This window comes from Cannabis sativa, chromosome 1 (genome assembly GCF_029168945.1).
Source record: "Cannabis sativa cultivar Pink pepper isolate KNU-18-1 chromosome 1, ASM2916894v1, whole genome shotgun sequence".
In the NCBI taxonomy this organism is placed as follows: Eukaryota; Viridiplantae; Streptophyta; class Magnoliopsida; order Rosales; family Cannabaceae; genus Cannabis; species Cannabis sativa.
Genome location: NC_083601.1, coordinates 32949331 through 32970090, shown reverse-complemented (window position 1 = coordinate 32970090; position 20760 = coordinate 32949331). Strand labels below are relative to the sequence as shown.

The following is a 20760-nucleotide window of genomic DNA, read 5'->3' as shown; positions in this document are numbered from 1 at the left end:
TAGAAAAAAAATGTCCAACTATTAGAAAGAAAAGTTGCCATGATGCAGTCACACAAACCACCTCGCTTACACAACGCTAATTGGCAAGACGCTAACTCAATTTACAATGCGAAAGTCATCTTTACATGTAAAACAAATGACTCTCTTCCCTGTTTTCTGTTTTCCCTTGTAATTTTAATCGTCTACTCTTTATGAGCAGACAGGCAAAGAAAAAAATTTGTGAAAAAACTGTACAATGTACTATGAAAGCTATACAGATCGGTATGCAGCTTCAGTAATGACTCCTTTCACATTCCATGTACTATGAAAGCTGATCTTGTTTTCCGTTTGAGTCAGATGTTGACGAAGCAGAAGGTTTCAATGAAGTAGGTTGTGCCTGTGATGGTGGAGCTGGAAGGGCATAAGTGAGCCTTGATGATGAGTTTTCAATTAGCCCAGCTACTCCAGCTGCAGCAGACTGAGCACTCGAAGGGAGGAAGAGATCGTGTTTCTGGTCTTTATAAGCACTCCAAACCTTTTTCAAATGAACAAAGCAACTATTAAGATATGTTGCAAAATAGAAAATATGAAAGAACAGTCACATTGGATTCAGTCTTCTATTTAAGGTTCCTTGCACATGAACAGAACAAGTACGTGTTTGAACTGGGAAAAGTGAAAGATTTCCATGTAGAAAGAGGACATCTTTTAGGTCAATAACAGGAAACAAAACAGAAAATTATTCTCCAAATTTTAGTAGCAGTACAGCCGAAAACAGAAACAATTTTGTAACAAGAAATGAAAATAGGCAGAAAGAAGTAGATATTTTTAGGACTTACATCAGAGGCATCTAATATATCACGCACTTTAGTACAATGAGCTCCCTCTGTTGCGAATGCATGCAATACCTGAATCCAGTTCACAGTAAGTAATTATGCAAAAAACTGCAAATTTTCTGCATTGCCAAAGCACCATATAAAGAAAGCAACGTAGCATTTCTAAGTGAGTATTTCAAGTCTAACCTCAATAGCCAGCACTCTGCCAATGGATGCTTCAGATTCATTCCACTTCATCTGAGAGCAGAGACCATTCCTACCTCCAGCCCTCCAATCCAGAAGCCCAAGAAGTACTTCCACAAGACCAACCCTGCATTGATCCCAACATATAATTATTATGCACAGACCATTACTGTTTCAAACTAAAAATAAAATAGAAGTCAACAAAAATAAGCAATCTTTTTTCTATAGGTGTTGACTGGAGCCGCATTAGCACATAAGATGATAAATGTTGCTCACTTGAGTCCCTGTGCAACAAGTGCATCCCTAGCTCGATTTCCAGCAACCACAACACGTTTAAGAGTCTCAAGAGCAAGTATGCTTCCCCCTTGCCATCCTATGGCTTTCATGAGAAGAGGCACAACCTGAATCAAATAAGAAAGATAATTGGATTAGCAAGTGACAGCATATAGCCTATGACGAGTCCACACCACCATTTCATGAATATCCTAATTAAATTAAAACTAAATAATGAAATTTCGAGCACATTACATAAACAATGTAAACTTGTAAATATCCATAATATAAAATTACTACATTACTCCCATGTGGTCTGCTTAAATACATGATTACACTCCTATGTTTTATATATTAGTATAAAACTTTTCCTTAAATCTTGATTTTGGTCAAGATTAATTTAAAACATTAGAGAGGAATCTTGGTACTAATTTAAATAAATTAGAAGGTATTTTGGTAAAATCGAGCTTTAAGGGATAAGTTTAAAATTGTTTGCAGAGCACAAAGAGGTGTTTAAGTATTAACTCAAACACAGGGATGTAATTTATAATTGAAGCAAACCACAAGAGTAAAGTGGTATGATATTTATAATATAATACGCGAAGCAGTGCTATCACACGCAACAGAAACCAAATTAGAAGATAAATTATAAATACAAGCAACCTACCTGAGGTGTTCCTACACTAGTTGCAGCCATAGCTTCAGCACATGTGGTACTAGCTGCAAGCTGATGTAAGACACGTAAACAACTTAGGCGTACACGTTCTTGTGGTGTTTGTACAGGTTGTGATGATCCATCTTCGGGTTCATCTGTTTTCTCTGCAAAATTGCCATTGTTCGGCTCACCTGATGACATTGTTTCTCGTCTCCCCTCATAAGCCACAGCCGCCACAAGCTTGGGCACATATCCAAGATATCCAACATGATCCGCAAGTGCGGGATGCACTCTCAATAATGAAACCAAAGCAGCAGATAGAAGCAATGGAAGTTCTGGGTCAACAGCTTGAGTATTATAATGGCTGGCAGCAATGGAGGATAAATATTGATCTAACAGTCCTTCCAAGAATCTCTTTGGATTTCTGAGGGGAAATTTAGGATCTTTCAAGAATAGCCTAACATAGATTCCACCGACCTGCATGAATTTGGAAATCAGAATAAATGAACAAAGAAGACACGTCAAAATCTTACAAATAAAATCAACTGTCAATACCTGTGGTTCATCTCTCATTTCTTGCTGCCCGGATGCTTGCTCAGGCACATCCCAATCAACGACACGGCCTTTCATCTGTTCTCGGTATAAATCTGATGCCATAGTTGAAATTTGTGCAGATAAAGAAGCAGCCATTGCTGGTGTCCATACAAGTTCTGGTGTTTCTGTAGTCTGCTCAACGGAAGCTACCACTGCCTCACCAGGACCATCCCGAATTATTGACACCAAGCCGTCAGGAAGAAACCTTGCTAGTGTTATAGCAACTCTAGGCCCATGCATTGGTTGTCCTACAAGCTTCCCTAACAAAGAAGCTGCAGCAGCTCTTTGCTGCAAGGGAATCTCTTCTGCACAAGTACAGTATCAGAAGAAGTAAAGAACCATGGTGTTGAAAAAAAAAAGACTCAACAAATCAATCACAATGACAATTCCTACCTTGCAAAGGCAACAGAAGTTCGAGAATGTAGACTACTCCACCATGTTTGGCCGCAGCCCAAGCAAGTTCAGCAGTGCTTGCTAATGCATAAAGAACATGAAGAGCACCTTCACGACAACTTGGAGAAGAGTGTAGCATTTGTAACAAAAGAAGAAGACTAGATCCATCTGCAACCATGGCCTCCAAGCAGGATGCATGCTTTGTCAAGAGCGACAAGACACTCAGACAAAGCTGAGGAATGTTACTTTCTGTTGCCGCAGGCACAGAAAAGCATTCAAAAAGAGGTAATAGCTTGTCTTTCGTAGAAAATATTGATGCCAAATTTGGATTGCTTGTGAGTAGGTTCTACAAATGAAAAGGACAAAGGAATTAATTAACAAATTAAAGGGCACATCAAATGGATAAAATATACAAGCAAGCAACATACCTGAAGAGAGGTCAGCGCAAATTTCAGGTTCAAAACCAGTTTCAACTCTTTTTTCTCTGCCAATTCTCCATCAGTTACAGGTGCCAAATTATCAGATTCTTGGTCATTACCCGATCCACCAGCAATATCATTGCGACTCTCTGATGTCTCAAGGGATGAGCCCGCGAGATCTGGATTATCCTGAATATCAGAATCTGGAGCACACTGATTGCTTAATAAATATGAGATAAAATCAACCAGGGCAACACAGAATATCTCCGGTTCGCTGATCTCAAAATCTGGCTGATCATTGTAGACTCTTAAGTAAACATTGCCAACATAAAGTTCTTTAGATAGTGCCTTGTACACAAAAACATGTGAATTCTTCAGATCATATGAACCATCAGGACCCTGAGTTGCACGCTGCTGATCCACAAATTTCAATAGCTCTGCTCGGGTTGAAGAGTTCCAGATAATCTAAACACACAAAAAATTGAAAATTTCAATCAATGTTTTCATCAGCCAAATTGTTTCAAAAAAATCACACATAAATGACCATGTACATAACGAAGAACATGATATATCATTCTATGCACATCATCAATCAAACATAGATCTAAACACAAACCCCATAGAATCATAACATTGAACAAAGCCAACATGTAAATCAAACTTCATTAATAGAAACTCCCAGCACCAAGTATCAATATGCTCAAGCTTTACTCAACCCTGATAAAAATCTAAGTGCTCAAGCAGTTTCATAAATTTAGAAAAGAAACTTGAACAAGTCCTCTGAGTTCGTCTAGAATTTTGTCCTCGAAACAGGGGGATAAATACTCTTTTGTGCCAGAACATTCAAAAGCAAGTTGAAAATGGAAACCCTTGCTGTGAAGCTTCTTGGTCGGTACAGTTATTGCCAAGTGAGAAAACACCTAGAAGAATGTTGTTAGAGCTTCTCTTCAATTCCACCACAGATGGAACAAAGCCATTAGAATTTACTTTTATCCGATGCTTCAGACATTTCAAAAAGGAGAGGTTCATGGTATTCTCAAAAACCACCAACAATCCTCCATGCCTCTGCTTCAATGCATTTCATTTCTCCAGTTTACTTAGAGAATGAAACCTTTGGTTGTAATCTAAGTTGATCCCTACCTTTTTCCATTGAAGTAGATGATACATAATCATCTGTTGTAAGCCTAATGGTTTTTTTTCCTTCTCTATCTAATACAATATATATTATTTCAAAAGCATCTAAATAGTTCACCCACAACCAACATATACACATTTCTCTGGGGGGAGACAGTTTACCTCAGGAGATTCCAGGTTGGAATTTAATCTGGACAAAAGATCTTTGTGTACTTGATCTTTCAACATACTGGCAAGTTTGGGGGTGAGCATAGCTCTTAAGGCATCAACTACAGCCTGATTATACGGTGTTATATTCTCATCAGCAGACAAACCACTTAGCCGTGATAGGGCCTGGGATGCACGTACAGCATGCAAATTTTTTGCAATTTGTACACTAGCACCAACGCCATGTGACTCTGTCGTATCTGATTCGTCTGCTGTTGAGTCATACTGAAGCAGCAAAGGTAAAAGGTACCTAAACAAACCAAATTCCAAAGTTAAATGAGAAGTCAATTCAATAATGCATGCTTGAATAAGCAGCAAATACAAAAGTAGCTAACTAAAGAACACTCAAACAAATAATTAAATGATTGTGAGAAAATTAGTCTAAAATACAGCCATCTCCTGGAGCCAATATTTGGAAAAACCGTGTAATAAAATGATAACTTAAGAAATTAGGCCATTTACCATAACACGCCAGCCTTTATTAAGGCATCCTGCAATTCAGGAGACACGGAAATATGAGCTATTGTCTGAAGGGCAGCATCAACTGCCGAAGGTACAAGCTCAAGTTCAGTACAGTGCACGATGTCATCAACCAGTCCAGAATACTCGAGCATATCAGCCCTAGCACTCTCAAACTTACTCAACACAGAAAACGTCCGCATCACATTAGTAACAATAATGGCTGATGGTTCACTTGCAGGAGTAGTTGATTGAACTACACACATGCAACGGGAAAGAAGAGTCGCAATAAGTTGAATCCCACCATCTCTCACAAGTTCTTCACCATTTAACAAAGAAGATGCACATCTAATAATGAAAAAAATTAAATAAAAATAGAGTTCAGTGCATCGAGCTAAAAACTAACACAGAGCACATTAAGCTTGAACGAGTAAAAAAGCAAGTATGAGGATTTTACGTCAGCCAAATAAGCTCTGATGCTGCCACAAGGAGAGGAGCTCTATCTGAGGCAAGGAAATTGCTGTCATCTTTATCTACAGTAACTGCATTGAGCAACATGGGATAACCAGCATATTTAAATGGCTCAAGCACACTTCCATAACGTCTGTACAGGATGCACTGCCCTTTCAACAATAGCAATAACCGCCAAGGCTGAGGACCTTGCAAGCCTTGCATGGTGGCCTATAACAATCATATTTATTTCATTAGAAAACTTGAAATAATATGAAACCATAACTTGACAGCTGATATATGACACACAAGGAAGTCAATTTTTGCAGCTCATATTTAAAGTTTACTGGAATATTTCTCACTTGGGGATCAATGTCACGTGTCATGAGATAAAAATTGTACACCTACCACATTGCAAAAGTTGTCCACAAACAAATAATAATATAAAACAAACTAACAGGTTTTCTCAGAGTTTTAAGACTTGAGGAGACAATAAAAATATTGATCCATCATGAAGAAGATAAAGTCATAGGAAAGAAACCTATGCTAAATAGGAGGGTCAATCACCACCCAATATGGAGTGCTCAACGATCATGCATACAGAGAGATTTCGAGTAAAAATCAACCTTTTGGGAGATCTTTCCACCAGTTGAACACAGACATACATACATATTATATACATCTTCACATCAGACCATTGTTTACCTGCAGACGCTCGTAAGCTTTCTGTACAGCAAGAAACTTTTCCCTTCCTTCGGGATTTTTGTCAGGATGATACTTCATAGCAAGTTTTCTATATTGTCGCTTAAGTTTCTCTTCATCAATGTTTTCAATCTGCTTTGATATGGATAGCTCATCGCCAATTTCTAAGGATTGCTTCTTATTGCCATCACTATTAGATACATCTTCTAAGGATATTTCTAATATTCTGCAAGCTTCTTCTTCAGAGAGATCCATAGGCCTTCTTGTCAACTCTTCACGCCACATCACCAGTAATGATTGCAGAAACTCAACATGCTCAACAATAGGCCAGTTAGGAAACCGAATTTCATCACATAAGTTCCGCAGGTAATATCGGTGACACCACATTTCATCCCGTAGCTCTGGGTAAGTAACTGGTGGCATTGGAGCATATTCATACAGAGTATGGCAGTGCTGTGATAATTTCTGGGGAAAATCACCAAGATGCTGCAAGACCTGTGAGAAAGAAAAGAAATTCATAACTATGATTCCAATCAGAACATAATTTGTAGCTTTCGATTATGCTTAAATGTGGGGGAAAAAATACATAAAGATTTTAAGGTCATGAGCATTATCAGCATAAAAACTTCTGAAGTACCTGACAGATCAGATTTTCTGCTCGCATTTTGTGAGTCCATATAATCTCTGGAGTATCAGAATCAGAAATCATAGCAGCCGCAAATGCAGCTGGACCACTTCGCTCCAGTACATACAACAAGGATGCAGGAAGAAGGCCACCCAAAACACTGCGCTTAGCCAGCGGCAATGAAGATGACACTGCAGCTTCCTCACCACCGTGAAATGCTTGATGGACATGAGTTACCGAGAAGAGTTGGGCAATTGAAAGGAGATTAGATCCAGGATAAGCCAAGGCAAAATAAAATGCACCTGTGCTGTAGAGGCGAATCATCGCCTTGGGATTTCTAGTAACAACAGCCTTCAACAACGCAGCAGCACCTTCCACAATGCTTGGTTCACCAGAAAGCATAGCCTGAAATTATTTTGACATTAAGGTTAAAAAAGTAAGGTTCGTCACATAACATGACTTCATGCTAAAGCATAAACTATAATGGAAAGAACCCGGCGTTCCCACACATTTAATACAATGTATTCCCTTCTGACTTGGATATCTACACATTTATAAAGCTGTAAAAAATTTGAACAGGAATTCTGCTCTGAGTCACCTGTGCAATATGTGGAAGGCATCGTGGACTTGACAACATTCGTTTTACTCTAGGAGTTGGGGTAACTATCTCTCCTGCATCATCTAAATCTGAATGAGCGGATACCATGCTATGTAATATGGACAATGCTGCCTCCCCCACCTGAATTTAAAATCAAGATGTTGTGTTATATACATCATTAAATGTACTAACTAGGAAACAAAGTGAAAAGAATGGTGCAGTCCCGTGGATAAAAATGGAAAGTAACATTGAATTTTGAAAAAGTGCAAGCATTTACAACTCATCATCGAGGTATTTAAACTAGAGAGAAAAAAAACATTATTAAAAGATTTTAAGAAGCTCTAAAACTAAATGCTCTTTGGCATTGCAGCACAAAAAATAATCAAACATAATAGTAAATTGTACTAGTTTTTTTATCTGACAGTTCAGTATGAATAGCAAAACACTAACTTAAGTCCTGCCCAGGCTTAATAATGGAATGAACTAACACAATCATTGAAAATAAAAAAACTGCAGTCCAAAACAAGTATCTAAGAAATTTTACACAAGATAAACGCAACAAGTTTGAGGGCATGAACATTAGTTCCCAAGTTTCAAATAACAATACCTGAGTTGGAGTGAGAACAGGAACTCGAGCAGATAATGCCCAGCGTAGTTCACGAATATCCCTCAATCTTTTCCAGTCTACCATCCCTGAAGCCCAGCATCGTGTTGTCCAATCAATTTCCTTCTTCGACCAAAATCTTCTTATAGCATCCTTCTCCACAGGTCCAACTTCTGCTCCATCCTTGTCAACAAACATCCATTCCTTTAGTGGTTCCATGAATGCAGTAGCAGCAATCAGATTTGATTGCAAAGGAATGGCAGTCCTTTCTGCAGCTTCATGGGCCACTGTCAGCAGATCAACAGCTAATACACACCCTCCAACCAGAACACATACCTCAACATTAGATAAAACCTTCATTAAAGCCTGCACAAGCAGTAGTATGAAGAGTGATTATCGTCAATGCTTAAACAGTAGATACAAATTTAGATTCTGCAAATACCCGCCAAGTCTGTAGATATGATTTTGACTGACCCTGGTTTAAATGCAAACTTTCCTATAAAGATTCAAAAAACCATGTCTGGAAATTGGCCATTCTATAAAACAGTTCCCAAAGCAAGCCTTATTGGAAAAAGTCTTCAAATATCTTTTTAGTTCAATTAAACAAAATGGTTACAATGACTCCACTGTTGTTAATACAATAACAAGCAAGCCATCAAACATAGACAAAGGAATAAATTAAGAAAAATGGCTATATTTAATCTAAACAGAATAAGTACAATCTCAGACGTCGGAACTAATATTCAATACACAGAAGACAATGATAGTACTCTTGAAGTTTTTGCAAAACAAATATCATATGCTCAACTAGACCATTCTGAATCAAAGAGAAGAATTAAAGAAATAATAGGGAAATAAGGATCTACTTTTACCTTCAAGAGAAGAAGAAGGCGGTGCCTCAACGCTCTATCATCTGTTCGATCCAGTAGAACTGTAATATGAGCAGAGCCCTCAAAGGAACCAATTAATTTGTAGTGTTGTTCATATACAATTGCCATTGCCCTTGCACAAAGTTCTCTAACAGAGGACCCTCCTCCTCCTCCAAAGCCATCTAATCTCCCCATATCACACCAATCATCAGATGCACCCAGTTCATCAGGAACAGCACCATCAACTGTAAGCCCTATGTCCGCATCACATAAAAACCTATGATACAGTGCTCTAAAGAAAACAACCGGATCACGTAAAGGAAAATCCTGAGCCCTGCCACCACTGCCACTCTCAAGCAGCAAACGCAGATAATATTGGCCAACACAAACTTCTCTAGACAAACTAGGATAGCTAACATTAAATTCAGGGTAGTTCCAAGAAATTTGGGCCACACTTTCTTGCCCAGGATTATTCTCTATCGTAGCACCTCGAGGGACAATATCTTCTGTGCGTTCTTTCTCAACATCTAATTTATGAACCTCCGCCTGCAGAGCCTCCCTCAATTCTTGCCTCGTACGCTCATTCCATATCAAATCGGCACGATTATGGTCAAGGCTAAAAGCTCTCCAAAATTCAGGCCAATTACACAGTAGTCTGCCAGAACCCACTGGAGTATTCTCTACAACAACCTGTGCAGGAGCTGGGAGGCCTGTATTCTGAAAACCAGCAATATTGGCATCAGAATCAATTGAAATTGAAGTATTTACTTCAGAAGTATCATGTGTATCCATAGGTGGAACACTAGCCGAATGTTCATTTTGTAAAACCCCTGTAGAAGGCATTTCACTGCTCAGATTTTCACTGGTTTGAGCAACAGAAGGTTGGATGGTTGAAGACTGACCAAAACTAGGATCTATAGTTGATTTTTGATAGTAATCTGAACCTTTAATGGCAGAAGTGCTTGTCTGCTTTGTTGGATCACTAACTTCATAATTGTTTGCAGAAGATAATGAATGCTCTTGAGATGTTATTCCTCTACCTACACGACCTTTCCTTTGTTGGAGTAGCCGCCTCTGTCTTCTACTAGTCAAGGATCCATCTTGAGAACCTTCTTCTGATGGGATTCCATCAGAACGTGTATGTAGATAAGCAACAAGTCCAGGAGGAAGCACTCTAGACAATAGTTCCAGAGCAGGTTCATAGGAGTCTGCCCAAAGAGCAACAAGTTGTCGGCTAACCTCACGCCGCTCACCAACAGGGAGAAAAAATGCATGCAATAAATGTCGTAGCAAAGCACCATCACGCAATGCAGCATCACGCATCGACTCTGCCGCAATAGCGTCTTCTTCTGCAATTGTACGCATAACCACAGCTACAGTTTCTCTGACACTTTCAGCAGGATGTCCAAACAATGCAAACAAGCGACGTTTTAAACCAGCTACTTGGCGTAGCAATTCAACAAACACCGTGTATTGAGTAGTTTCACCATGAGGATCACATATCATTGCCTCGAGAACTTCAACGATTGCCATCGAGAGTAAAGGAGATACAGACATTGGCTTTAATCTGTTCACAAGAATGATAACATAGCCTTGTTGAGCAAATAACACTGACTTTGTGTGCATGATTGTGGCATGTTGCTCCCCTTTCGAGTCTGTTAGCAAATTTGTAATTGTATCCCCAGGACCACCGCCAATAAGTACAGCAACAAGCCCAGCAGCTTCAGCAGCCACACCCTCAGAGCCATTTCGAAGTAAGCCCATTATTCTCCCAACAGCAGCAGGAAAAGACATTACATGTGAAGCTGCACTCTTTGAAGCTAGTAATCTACGTAAACATGCAATGAAGCCCATTACTGTTGCGGCAGCTTTAGGTGAAGGTGGAGGCAATGGAGGGGATTCAGGAGGAAGATTTGGTGTAGATGGGAGCATAGTTATCAAGGCCATCAATGTCACCTCAGGAACTTCAATATTTGGAGGAACACCAGTATATGGTATACACGCATTAAACTCCCTAATTCTTCGCCATAGTTTAGCTCTTGATCCAGGAATAGAACCACTTTCAGAAACTGCATCTTTTGCAGCTGCTGCTAGGTGTTTCAAATGCATATTTGCACCCTCCGTATCAGCACCAAGGATTTGCTTTCCAAATTGTAAGAAAACTCTACCACAAGGAGGATCAACACGATGACCAGGCATTGTCAATCTCGGTAACACTGGCACTGCACATTGCCCCTGCACAAAAAATAAACCAAGGTCAACCACGCCACTAACATATGCATTGCATAATAATAATAATAATAATAATAATAGGAAAGTTATTAAAGAAAATATCCATGTCATTTGTTTATAATTGTAAGCAACATTAATCTCGCAGGTGAAAAACCCATCAATATCCAAGAGAGAACACATCTACCTACTTCTGTTTGCAACAAATCCAATACTGCTGCAAGTAAGTTATCACGTGATGTGCTTGCATAAACCTACAAATAAATGTCACAGATATCAGAAACTTTCCACCCCAAAAAAGCAGCAGTTGCATAATAAAATGAATAAATGCTTACATGGATGGGACACCCATCACAGAATTCAATAGCAAACATTTGGGGCTCCTCAGCGAATCGAACGAGGGAACTTACTGTAGATAAAGGTCGAACTATAACAGCCTGCACACATCTAGTGACAATTTTCAACATTTGATATAACTCGAGAAGTATACAAAGCATCATTTCTAAAATTGTTATATATTGAATTGCCCCTTCATATGTTCAAGGCTACCACACAAGTGGGAAAATATGTTATTTCATTCAGCAAATATATATATATGAAAGGTGAAAATTTTATAAATAACATAGTTTGTGCTTTAAGTTTAATGCATGTAAATACATTCAAAAATCATAAAATTAAAAGGCAACAGTGAACCAACTGAGGTTAATTAGTAAACTGGCTATGAACAAGATAAGTTGCCAGATCATACATCTATTTTGACCGTCAGTAAGCAGCATCTATACATCACACACACAAACACACAGGTACATACATAATTATGTATGCCTTTGATAATGTACCATGCACCCACTAGTAGGAAACTTGTGTGACAAGATTAGAAATACTAATAATCCGTGGTGATTATTGGATGACAACCACAACCACAAAAGCATTTAAATACAAAAAAATTATCCACCATTTTAAATTGTGAACAATGCTTAACATCTACTTAAAAATTCAAATCTATGAAGCTAAAACTTAAACCAAAAAAGTCTACCTTAAATAGACCCAATTTAAGTTAAATGCTTTAAGAAATAAAAGAAGTGTGCCCAATGCAGGAGTATTGTGCTTAATGTGACCTAAAAGCATGTAATATAAATATATATTAATTTTTTTTTTTTTTAAATTGTGAACAATGCTCAATTTCTACTTCAAAATTCAAATCTCTGGAGCTAAAACTTAATCATAAAAGTCCACCTTAAATAGACCCAATTTACGTTAAATGCTTTAAGAAAGAAAAGAAATGTGCCAAAAAAAAAAAAGAAAAGAAGAATGCCTAATGCAGGAGTATTGTGCTTAATGTGACCTAAAAGCATGTAATATGTATATATATAAATATATATATACATATACATAAATATATAATGAATTATTGGTCTGGCAGTTCCACTGGGAGACCTCCCAATGGCCCCAAGGTTTTCGAGTCTGTGGGGATTCAAACCTATGAACAAATGCCTACAAGCACTTTCCAACACTCTCCTTACCACTAAACCACCCCTTGGGGTTACCTAAAAGCATGTAATATAAGCTTAAATAAAGTCCTAAGCTTACTTCATAGTTCTCTGGACGCCTTTCGACAAGCGAAAGTTTTGTCAGAATAAGTTGACGTGATACAGCATCACCATGCTCACCAAGACCACCTTTTGGACCAACACCTAAGCTCAATCCAGAAACATTTAGAGTACCATGGGCAGCAGACCTCAACCTTGTCACAGACCAGCCTCCATATGGAGTTTCTTCTGCCCCAACTGCCTCCTTAGCTGCATTTACCATTAAACAAAAAAGGCACAATTAAGTGGAATACAAAGGAAGACGAATGTAGATAAACAGAGCAAATAATTTTAAAACAAATTTACCCCTTCGCTTTATATACTCTGCTGCTGTTAAAGATTGAGTAGTGTCCGCAGATATTGGCAAACCAACCATGGATTTTGCTGTTTTAGTCTGCATAATACATGCTCTATGTCAGTATTAGTTCAATAGGCTTACTCAAACAACCAGCTAAGAAGATGTTCTGTCAACAGTAATTGTATGGAATAAAAAGATACCTTATTGCAAATGGTAACTCAAGATTCAAAATCATTTTTACACGGCGACTTAAATGTATTGGCCATGGCAAACTTAGTGATAATAACATAACTTATATACCAAATAAAGAACCGATATATCATCCTTACCAGACTTGCAATGATAGCAGAATTTGTGGTCCCAGAAGCTGCTTTAAAGGCTTTAGATTTTCTACCATATAAAGGGCAAAGAACAAAACCACCCTGCTCACTATTTTTGTTTCCATATGCATCAGAAAGAACAATAATGGCAGGAGAATCCATGTCTCTGAAATCCAAGCACCATCGAAGGTCTCCAGATTTTAAGTCATAAAGTTCGACCCCAACATAAGTAATTTTCAATTTCTGCACAAGTGACAGATATTAGATTGAATAAATACAGTCATCCAATGGGAATATAGGCCTAGCGCTCCAGCTAGTGATATAAAATTGTAGAACAGGTAACGCAGCAATATAGGGGAAAGGTAAACACCCAAAATACTAGTAAGTTTAATTATTAAAGTTTAGTAGTAACCTTAATACCCATATCATATAAAAAAACTGGCAAAGGGGTATCAATGCATGCATACAGCAACTTATTAACTCCGTATCACTCATATGCACTCTCCCACAAAACAACTTGAGATAGCTTACTCAAGGATGCATACAACAACTTCACGAGCCTGAATTATAATAATCTCAAGCTAGCAGGTTAAACCAATACACTCCAGACCCTCAATTAAAACGTATGATGGTGTTAGCGGGCTGAAAACCTCTAGTTTCCAGAAAATACCAAAAACTAAAAATCAACACTAATAAGTTTCAAGACACTAGTTAAAATAGTGTGACCAGTTACAAAGACTATTTTTCTCAATCAATTAATCGCTACAACGACCTAACTGAACGCACAAACAGTAACAGGGCATTGGTCGAAATCACTTACAAAAGGGACCCACTCTGAGTTCCGTCGCCGCAGATGAAGCACCGGGAACTCAGCGACGGCGGCCAACCTATTCCACCTAATTCTATGCAACTCCGTCAATATGCTCGCCCGGTACCTCGACGAGAACTTGATACTCTTGAATTTCCCACGTCCATCTGTTCGAACACTCAAATTGAACTCATTAGAGCTGTCGTCGCGCCCAATTATCGGAGTGGCGGCCTCGTAATCTTTACCGACGTCGTAGGAATTGGTGACGGCCAGGGTAGAAGGGTCCAAGGTGATAATGGTAGCATTCGATATGCAGAGAATTCGCTTGTATCGGCCTCTCCACGAGTGCTTAACGACCAAGTATCTAGCCAAGTACTCCGGCTCTTCCATAGGAGGAACAGAAGCAGAATTGGGAGAAGGACCAGAATTGTCCATGGAGGTTGATGGAGGTGCTCCGCGGTGTTGATCAGGTGCGTGACGAGTCACGGATTCTACGTGAGGAAGATAATGGAGGGTGTGAGCACGAGGCGCATTGTTAGGTCGGAGAAAGAACCAGAGTCCCACGCCGGCTTGAGCCGATGGGGCCGCCGCCGGGGTATGGCGAGACCGAGACTGATTCGCCCCCAGTTCTTACGGTTATTTACGATTACGCCCAACTTTGAAACTCGATCGATCAAGTTGCTAAACCTAATTGAAACATCAGAGAACAAAAAAAAGAATGGAAAGTGAATCGAATGAAATCAAAATTCTACAGATTCAGATTGTGATTGTGATGATGAGAAAAAAAGGAAGATCTCCGGATAAACACAAATTTGAGGGAATTATATAGTAAAAGGAATAGAAATGAATATGGTTTGAGAGATTTGACCCCAAAAAAAGATTTAGGACAGGTTGGGTGGTGTGATAGTATATGAGTATCTGTCTGAGACAAAAACGGTGTTAGAAAAGAAAGAAGGAAAGGAAGGAGAAAGAAAGTGTTCCAGTTGGCGTTTGGGCTAGGCTGGGCTGGGGTGGGCTTATATACTATATTTGTTTCGTAGTTGAGCTCACATTTTGTCTTAAGATGCAAAATCATGGGCTTAGGTGTTTCTAGTCATCCCTACGCTCCATCCATCCATCTCGCTCTTCCCCCTCATTATATTATTATTATTATTATTATTATTATTATTAATAGGAAAATTTACCTGGTATACTAACTTTTGCCAATTTTTTATAAAAATACTATCAGGCAGTATTTTTTACATTTTTACTGTGTTTTTTTATTAGTTTCATATTGCAGTATACTATGTTAAGTTTTCACTTGTGTTTTTTAGTTGTTCTACTGTTGTTTTGAGTTGTTTTGTTTTGTGTTCTATTAGTGTTTTATAAAAACACAGTATTTTTGAAAACTTTTCCGTGTGACAGTATTTTTGTAAAAATTAACCCAAATTTCTATATTTTTGTAAGTTTCCCTATTATTATTTTTATTATTATTATTATTATTATTATTATTATTATTATTATTATTATTATTAGGCTAATTAGGATTTTTGTCTCATGAACTTTGACATATATTAAATCATACTTCTTGAACTTTTAAGGTCGTAAAAAATATCTTCTGAACTATTGAGATTTTTGGATTTAAGGACTTTTGTCTAATTTCATTCAATTTTACTATTTCAGTGATTGTTTATGTACAAAATCATGCTCTCCAGACTTTGATATCTACCAAATCATGCCTCTCAAACTTTAACATGTACTAAATTATGGCCCCTGAACTTTCATCCATTTTTTACTAAAATTAGAAAAAAAAATTCCTTTAAATCCAACAATTTCAATAGTTCAGGAGGCATTTTTAACGACCTTAAAAGTTCAAGGGGCATGATTTGGTACATGTCAAAGTTCACGGGGCAAAAATCCTAATTAGTATTATTATTATTATTATTATTATTATTATTATTATTATTATGAAAAAAAAATTCTTTTAGAGAGAAACTGTCATTATAAATTAATGAAAAAGTTCATTTACAACAACAGAATGATTTAGTTAAACCATACGACGTTTCATTAGTAGAACGACATACATAACTCAAAGAAACTCTAGGAAAGAAGGACGACTAATAAATAATATCTCAAATTAAATTGTGGAAGCGGTTATAATGCTTTTGATAGACATTGACACTTTGTGAGACAACAAGAGCATGCGTTTCAATAAGGTGAATAACACAAATAGAATGATGCAACTATTTTAACTAAAAAGAAATGGCTTGGGTTTCAATCTCTTTGACTTGAAAACAACCCTGAATTGGCTTATAAATGGCAGCCACAACATTACCACAAGAGTCTTTAACAATACCACCAATTCCCATAATCCCGTTAGTTGAGTCAAGGGTAGCATCAACCTTAAGTTTCAATTGTCCCGAAGGAGGCTACCAAGCTTGATAAATTTTTGAGGGAGAATAAGAGCTCCTTTGTTGCCGACTGGTATGAGACCGAAATTCAACAAGAAAGTTGAGAGCATTTTCAAAGATGATTGAAGGTGGATGGGTTCGCTTACCATAGATATTATTATTGCGATCATACCATAAATACCACATGAGGCAAATGATAGTTTCCATTTGAGAATTATCATAGTTATGAAAGAGAGAGAGAATGCACAAAATCACTACCACAGCAGGAAGATACAGCAGCAAAATCAAGTCGAAAGGGTGATTTAATGTCTCGTTGTGATAATTGCACTTAGAGCATTTCAAATCTAGAATGATATGCCTCCTGTAAAGGTTCAAAACCAAAGGTAAAGCATTATGTATCACATGCCAAGCAAATATCTTAATTTTTCAGGACAGATTGAGATGCCAAAAATAAGACCATCAGGCTGAATTCAAACTCAAAGAAGAAGGTGACTTTTTATCCCTGATTTTTGTAGCCAAGTGATAGCCCGATTTCATATTGTAACAACCATGAGGAGATTGCTGCCAAATAAATTTATCAACTTGAGCATATAAACTCAGGAGAATGTTCAAGATACGCTCAACATTATAGGGGCAGAAATGCCGATGTAGAGCAACACAGTCCCACGAACAATCACGAGTAATCAAGTCCGATACTTTATGATCATGACTACCGGTAGGATAGAAAACAAGTTTAAAATTAGTTGTACCTGGAAGCCAAGGATCTGAAGCACAAGAGATGGAGGAACCCGTGCCAACTTTCTAACAAAGACCTTCAACCAAAAGATCTCTACCCTAAAAGATATTGCGACAAGTATACGAAAGATTGTGACCCAATTTGGCTTGTAGGAATGCTGAGTGGAAAAAGTAGCGATGATAGAGAGTACGATAAAGAAGAGAATCAGTGTTATTGTTACGAAATTTTGTAAATAGTACGCAAGTGCACGTAATCAAGTAGTAACTCACATAGGTGAGGTCGAACCACAGGAAATTGGATTGAATACCACTAGACTAAATTTATGATTCTATTTGGCAAACCACTAGTTTTTATGATTAAAGACAGAATAATAATTCAAGAAACTTAAGTAGACAGATAATCAAGATGAGAAAATAGGGAAGAGAATCCTGTTGATTTGTTTACCTAATTGTTAATGCCTAATTGTTATCATTTTTCTTAATGTGAATGACAGATTGTACAATTTAACCTAACTCTTTTCAGATCTTTTAGGTTCTAAATCACATATTCTCTAATTAATCTCTTAATTAGAATCACATGTAATCAGCATTAAGCAATAATCTAATTGTCACATAGGTCATGCAAATACTTTCGTTTCACATTAAACCTAGATTATCCAATTTTAGCATTCTGAATTCTCACTTTTCAGATTTTAAATTGAGATCATAGAACATATAAAAGGTGATCAAGCTTGAACATGTAAAAGGTGATCAAGCTTAAACATGTAATCAAACACAAATATAGATCATTTTCACAAATCAAAATAAAAGGAATGATAGTTAACATTAACTAGGTCAAACTTTAAACATTTTAGTTCATGTTCAAATCCATAACTATTCCTAAAACAGAATTTAACATAAAAGAATTAAAAAGGAAGAAAGAAAGAAACTGTTGGTGGAATGAATCCGGGCTGCCACTCTGCTCCTCCCGCCGTTCTTGATTGCTTTTAGGTCTCAAATTCGCTTCCCCCTTCTCTTTCTCGCAGTTTTCTTTATATTTTTCGTCCCAGCTTTCAAAAGACGAGATTAGCCTCGATCCGTACGGAACCTCATCGCGGCGAGTGCTGATTTGGACACGGCGGTGGAGTGGCTCATTGCGGCTACTGAGCCCATCTCGGACGCACCTTTCTGCCAAATCTTGGTCGCAGCCAGAAGTGAACAAAATCCTGATTTTTCAATTTTTCTTGGCTCAACTTGTTTTTTATTGTACTTTTGAAACCCTAAACGTCCACAGCTATGGGAAACCTAAAAACATAGAAAACAAGCGTAATTCTGTCCTAAAACATCGAAAAACGACTCTATTCGTGACCTAACAGTTATCCAATAATCTCCAAGCTTGCTTAGCAAGGTATTATTGTGACAAATTTTGGCATTTGTGTAAATTCTGTTATGCCCTAGATTGTTTGGTTCACAGATTTTTTTTTTTTTTTGAAAAAAAGTATTTATTAAACAATTAAAAAATGCGATAATAAATAATTGATGGAGAAGCTTTAGTGAAAAGTTAAAAGTTAGAAGTTAAAGCTCGTACAGCTTAATTTTTTTAAAAAAAAAAATTGTGTTGATTAAAATTCTATAATAAATTTATTTGTACTAAAAAATATATTAAAAAATATATTTACTTATTTATTATATATTATATATTAAAAATAAAAAGACAAATAAATTGTTCATTGCTTTAAAAAAAGAATAAAATATATTTAAAATAAATAAATTATAATAAAATAATTAATAATGATGGTAATAGAAATAGTGATGAGAATATTATTGTGATATTTGGTTTATTTTGTAATACTTTTTTTTTTATTTAGTTATCAGACTGGAATAGAATAAGGGATTTTTTTTTATATAAATATATATTATGTTTTATTTACAGTTTTATGATTTAAATTTTTTATCTACATTACAAAATTAATTTTTCAAAAATATGTATTTAAAGTTTCAAAGAACTTTCTTAGAAAAAAATAAGAAGTATAAGAAAAATATTAAAAGACAATGAGAAACCAACCTCACAACAACTATAATAAACTATAAAATAACAAAAACAACGAAAAATCGAACCTCACAACAACTATAAATAAACTATAAAATAACCAAAAAAATAAAAAAAATGTATTTTTTATAAATAAAAAAGTTCAAATCATAGATAAAAAATTATTCGTGTTAATATATTTTTGTAAAAAAAAAAAATTCAAATTTTCGGTGTATTTTGTAAAAATATCAGATAATAAACCATTTATTAATAAAAATAGTCCTATTTTAACTTTTTTATTTATTTAAATTTAAAAATATATTAAAATCTAAGAGATATCTATGTTTTAATACAAAACGAAATATTATCATTATTTTCCTAAAAAAATACTCTCATTATTTTAAATACTTTGAATTAATTTTTATTTTCTAAACTCATAATAAAAAAATGTCCTTTTTATAATACAAACTACTGGATATGTAAGAATTTAAAATATGAAGTACCAAATATGTCCTAATACAATTTTAATACTCAGTTTTGTGTTGTGATGTTTCAAGTGGTAGTCAATGAGTTGTGTAAGCTGTTTGAAAATGTTATAATTTTATTTTTAAATTTTTGGGAGCACTTTTGTCCCATGTGGTTAGCAATAAGATTTCAATAGCCATAGTTTGGCAAAACATCCTCTTTATTAAGACGATGAGCTATCATGGTTCGAGAAGAATCCTGTGCTTTGTGCAAATTTTTGCATTATAAATTTATGAGTGATTTGAATCACTATGTCCAAAAATATACAATTTTGAAATACATATTACATATTTTGAAACAACATTGAGGAGCATTAAATTATATTTTAATCAATTCTACCCTTAAAAGATATTAGTAGTGTCCAGTATTATTTGCAATGTCATATCACTAATAATCGTATCGGATCTCACATAATTTAATTTAATATATTATAAAATATTACTAATTATTCATAAGTGCTAAACATGCATTGTAGGTATCTTATAACACTACTCTAAATAAAAATATAGAGCACTTTTGTCCCATGTGGTTAGCAATAAGATTTCAATAGCCATAGTTTGGCAAAACATGCTCTTCATTTAGACGATGAGCTATCATGGTTCGAGAAGAATCCTGTGCTTTATGCAAATTTTTGCATTATAAATTTATGAGTGATTTTAATCACTATGTCAAAAAAATATACAATTTTGAAATACATATTACATATTTTGAAACAACATTGAGGAGCATTAAATTATATTTTAACAATTCCACCCTTAAAAGATATTAGTAGTGTCTAGTATGATTTGCAGTGTTATATCACTAATAATTGTATCGAATCTCACATAATTTAATTTAATATATTATAAAATATTACTAATTATTCATCAGCGCTAAAATAT

At 36.2% G+C, this 20760-nt stretch overlaps 1 protein-coding gene across 3 annotated transcripts; it reads right to left on the bottom strand.

Annotated features, from left to right (window-relative positions):
* On the bottom strand, window positions 1-15217 carry LOC115706166 (dnaJ homolog subfamily C GRV2). 3 transcript variants are annotated; one of them, XM_030633710.2, is made up of 22 exons: window positions 14234-15217; window positions 13423-13656; window positions 13102-13189; window positions 12797-13005; window positions 11542-11643; window positions 11398-11460; window positions 8981-11212; window positions 8112-8474; window positions 7505-7645; window positions 6919-7311; window positions 6285-6776; window positions 5587-5810; window positions 5133-5477; window positions 4626-4920; window positions 3339-3794; window positions 2911-3256; window positions 2479-2822; window positions 1936-2400; window positions 1272-1396; window positions 999-1122; window positions 816-884; window positions 1-514 (listed from the first exon to the last, which is right to left on the bottom strand). In XM_030633710.2, the coding sequence occupies exons 1-22, from the start codon at window positions 14654-14656 to the stop codon at window positions 302-304; spliced, it is 7746 nt and encodes a 2581-aa protein (XP_030489570.2). In that variant the 5' UTR covers window positions 14657-15217; the 3' UTR covers window positions 1-301. The 3 variants fall into 3 exon arrangements, with proteins under 3 accessions (XP_030489570.2, XP_030489571.2, XP_060964239.1); XM_030633711.2 differs by lacking the exons at window positions 13102-13189; window positions 13423-13656; window positions 14234-15217 and having other exon boundaries at window positions 11542-11653; window positions 12797-12938; XM_061108256.1 differs by lacking the exons at window positions 12797-13005; window positions 13102-13189; window positions 13423-13656; window positions 14234-15217 and having other exon boundaries at window positions 11394-11460; window positions 11542-11600.
* Between the last annotated feature and the right edge of the window lie 5543 nt (window positions 15218-20760).

What these genes read in the sequence shown, in the direction of transcription:
- LOC115706166 (XM_030633710.2), bottom strand. Translation starts at nt 14,656, where the DNA reads ATGGACAATTCTGGTCCTTCTCCCAATTCTGCTTCTGTTCCTCCTATG. An exon ending in GCCTTCCACATATTGCACAG is followed by an intron (nt 7,312 to 7,504) that starts GTGACTCAGAGC and finishes AAATAATTTCAG; the next exon opens with GCTATGCTTTCTGGTGAACC. An exon ending in CTTGTTGCACAGGGACTCAA is followed by an intron (nt 1,123 to 1,271) that starts GTGAGCAACATT and finishes GGATCAATGCAG; the next exon opens with GGTTGGTCTTGTGGAAGTAC.